This window comes from Charadrius vociferus, unplaced genomic scaffold (assembly GCF_000708025.1).
Source record: "Charadrius vociferus isolate BGI_N301 unplaced genomic scaffold, ASM70802v2 scaffold1902, whole genome shotgun sequence".
Taxonomy (NCBI): Eukaryota; Metazoa; Chordata; class Aves; order Charadriiformes; family Charadriidae; genus Charadrius; species Charadrius vociferus.
In genome coordinates, this window is record NW_009647074.1 from 1 (window position 1) to 3,360 (window position 3,360).

The window sequence follows — 3,360 nt, forward strand, 5'->3', positions numbered from 1 at the left end:
ACTCCGGCTTTACGCAAGCGCGGTGCCGGGGGAGAAACAAAACGCCAAAAAGAAGCGCTTCCCATTGCAAAATTTGGCTGGAACCGGGCGATTTGGTAAAGGAGAGCGAGCGGGAGAAGGGGGGGGGAGGTTTGTTTTTCCTCGGGCTGCTCTTGGGAAGGAGCCGCTGGGGGCAGGTTTTGTGCGTGGGGGTGACCGGAGAGCCCTGTTTTCTGCTGCCCTTCGCGTCACTGCATTTCTTTCAGCTCTTCCCCCTCCTTAATGCCATTTCGCAGCTGTGAATTAACGTCGGGCGGAAAACTCGGGCGTTTTAGGTGTTGAACGGCAATTTCAGATGGCAGTTGGGATTCTCCGAGTTGGGGTTCTCCTGCCGCCCCGTCTCTAATGTCAGGTTTCCAGTGGGGCAGAGGAAACGTGAGCAAAACTTGTGCTTAAAAAAACAAACAAACAAACAAAACCGAACACAACAAACCTTTAAAAACCCACAAACGCAACCGTAATTAGCTCCCTTGAGTCACTGGCCGGGATTTCTGGGCGGAATCGGCCGAGTCAGCGGAGAAACACGCTCGCTGGCGAGCTACGAGGTGGTGCTCGTGTGCCGCAGCCTCTGCCTTTTAAAACGGGTCGTCGGTGGACGCGCTGGCTCCCTGCCCGCTCCCCTCCCGCTGCTTTTTTTGGGGCCGGAAGGGTGATTTTTTGGGGCTGCGAGGGTGTTTTTTGAGGCCGGGAGGGCACTCCAGCTGTGTCGCCGGCGGCGGAGGGAAGCTGAGAGCCGGTGCTCCCTCACCGGGAGCAGCGTGGGCTCGTTTGGGACAGGCGCTTGGCCCCTTTGCTACGGCAGGGATTCCTCTAGCTCGTTAATTATTAATTAAAAAGCCCTTCTGTGAAGAGCTGGCCCAGCTCCCGCTGTCTGCGGGGAGATGGAGAGCGAGGAAGGGTTTTAGGGGGGGAAGCGCGATTCCTCCGGCCGTGCCAACCTCCGGCTCGCCTGCCAGCTTCAGCTCGCAGCGGACTCGCTCGTCTCTTCCCCGTTAGCCTCCGTTTTAATTGCGGCTTCCTAAAAAAGAGTCCCGCAGGGGCCGGATCCCTCTGCCCCGTGAAGTTGGGAGAGCCCCGGGGGACCCTTTCAGCCGGAGAGGAGCGATGCGCTTGTTTTTTCCTGCTGGGCCCACAGGTTTGGAGCTTCCCAGCGGGCGTTTATGCGACTCCCGGTTTCTGTTTGCTTCCAGGGGCTCCTCCAGGATAGAGGAAGCATGCGACATCTACGCCCGAGCAGCCAACATGTTCAAAATGGCCAAAAACTGGAGCGGTACGTAAGAATGCAGCCGGGAGCTTTTGCCCTGGGATGGGGCTGCAGTTTCCTCTCCTTCTCTGGGTCCGAAAACGGGCTGGATGCCACCGCCTTTATTTTAACTCGATTTTCGAGGAGGGTTAACGTGTTTTTGGTTTTTTTTTCCGCCCCCGTCTCTCCGAGATGCTGCTCCTGAGCTCCTTCCTCTCCTCTTCCAGCCGCGGGGAATGCCTTTTGCCAGGCGGCCCAGCTCCACCTGCAGCTGCAGAGCAAACACGACGCCGCCACCAACTTCGTGGACGCGGGCAACGCCTTCAAGAAAGCCGACCCGCAAGGTGAGGGACTCCGTTTCCCTCCGGCATTCCCGAGCCGGGGCAAACCCTCAGCCTCTCCCGAGCTGTGCTGGGCTGGGGAGACCCATAAAAACGCCCCGATTTCGGTTGGCGGAGGCTGCGCGTCGCGCCTTTTCCCCCGCGTCTCTGCCCGTTGCGTGAGAGCGTGTGTCATCCCCCTTCCTCCTCCTCCTCCTCCTCTTCCTCCTCCAGGCACCTTTGGGAGCCTGACGAGATGCCGTGGGTTGGATTTGACGTGCTTCCCTCCGAGCCGCCAGTCGCTCCGGCAGGCAAAGTTCACCTCCGTGCCTGGCCGGATGACGTCGGTGGGTTTTTTTTCCCTCCTCCTTCTCCTTCTCCTCCCTCTGCGGGAATCCCGGTGCTGCCCGCCGAGCCTGACTCGGAGCCATATGGCTTGGGCTGAAACCGTAAGAAAAAGGGGTTTGGCGGCGATTCAGGCGCTGCGGCGGGGATGAGCAGCTCCGAGGGCTGCCGGGTGGTGCCGAACCCGCTGAGAGGAACCTCTCCTCCTTCTCGTCGGGCTTTCCGCTGGCTGTGGTGGGACGGGACAGGAGTTGGGGCTTCCAAGCTCTCTCCTGCCTGACCTGTGGTGACCAGTGACCTCGTGTGTCCGTACTGGGACTGGTTCAACGTCTTTGTTGGTGATGTAGTGGCGTCGAGGGCGAGTTTGCCGATGCCACGGAGGTGTGTGGTGACAGCTGGAGGGACAGCATGCCACCCTGAGGGACCAGGACAGGCTGGAGAGGTGTGAACCTCGTGAAGTTCAGCCAGGCCAAGCGCAAGGTCCTCCCTGTGGGTGGGGGGAACCCCAAACACGAATCCAGGCTGAGATCCTTGAGGAGGAGGACCTGAGGGTGGTGATGGGGGAGAAGGTTGGCAGGAGGGGGAAGATTGGGATGAGATACTGGGAAGAAATTCTTCTCGCTGAGGTTGGTGGAACCAGGTTGCCCCGAGAAGCTGTGGCTGCCCCTGGAGGTGTTCAAGGCCAGGTTGGACGGGACTTTGGGCAACCTGGGCTAGCGGAAGACATTCTTGCTCGTAGCAAGGGGGATGGATTAGATGATCCTAAAGGTCCTTTCCAACCCAAACCTTTAAGATCTGGATCTTTTAGGGTGGTGGAAGCTGACGGAGCGCGCCCCGTTGGGTTTAGGACGCGACGAGGGGACGGAGCGCGTTTCCCCACGCCGCTCCTGCCAAAGCCTCTCACCGGTGTCGCTGCCGCCCCCGGGGTTAACTGCGCCGCATCGCTTCGGGTGATTTTTTTTTTTCCCCGAGAAGATAATGAAGTAACCTGAGGAGAAAACAAATTTAATCTCATGGAGGATTTGCTTAATCTCCCAGAGATTTATGTTCCGATTATCCCCTGGCGCTGCTCTCGACCTGTGTTTTCCTCTCTCGAGTGGCTGCGTGAGCCCAAACGTGCCCGCTCCTCCCTCCTCCTCCTCCTCCCCGCTGCTTTGTGGCTTTTGGTAAATCAAAAGGGGGAAGGCTGAGGTTGCCTCTTCCCAACGGGGGCAAAAAACCTTCCCGAATTCACTGTCTGTGCGAGCCGGAGCCTTCGCCGGGTGAGCTGTTCGACAGGGGGATGGCAGGATGGAGACAAAACCCTTCGGATGGGGGGAGAAAAAAAAAAAAAACCAACACAAAACCAAAACCGGCTGATACAGATAGTATCTGCTATTTTTAGTTCTTAAAAGCCCAGGATTGCTCTTACCC

At 58.4% G+C, this 3,360-nt stretch overlaps 1 protein-coding gene across 1 annotated transcript in view; it reads left to right on the forward strand.

Moving 5' to 3' along the window:
* Window positions 1–1,229: 1,229 nt before the first annotated feature.
* LOC104295976 (alpha-soluble NSF attachment protein-like) overlaps window positions 1,230–3,360 on the forward strand; it is a gene marked incomplete at both ends in the record, with an annotated part of 5,482 nt that continues 3,351 nt past the window's right edge. The window contains 2 exons of the mRNA XM_009895795.1: window positions 1,230–1,309; window positions 1,510–1,626. Coding sequence (XP_009894097.1) covers window positions 1,230–1,309; window positions 1,510–1,626 — 197 coding nt within the window. The remainder of the gene's footprint in view (window positions 1,310–1,509; window positions 1,627–3,360) is intronic.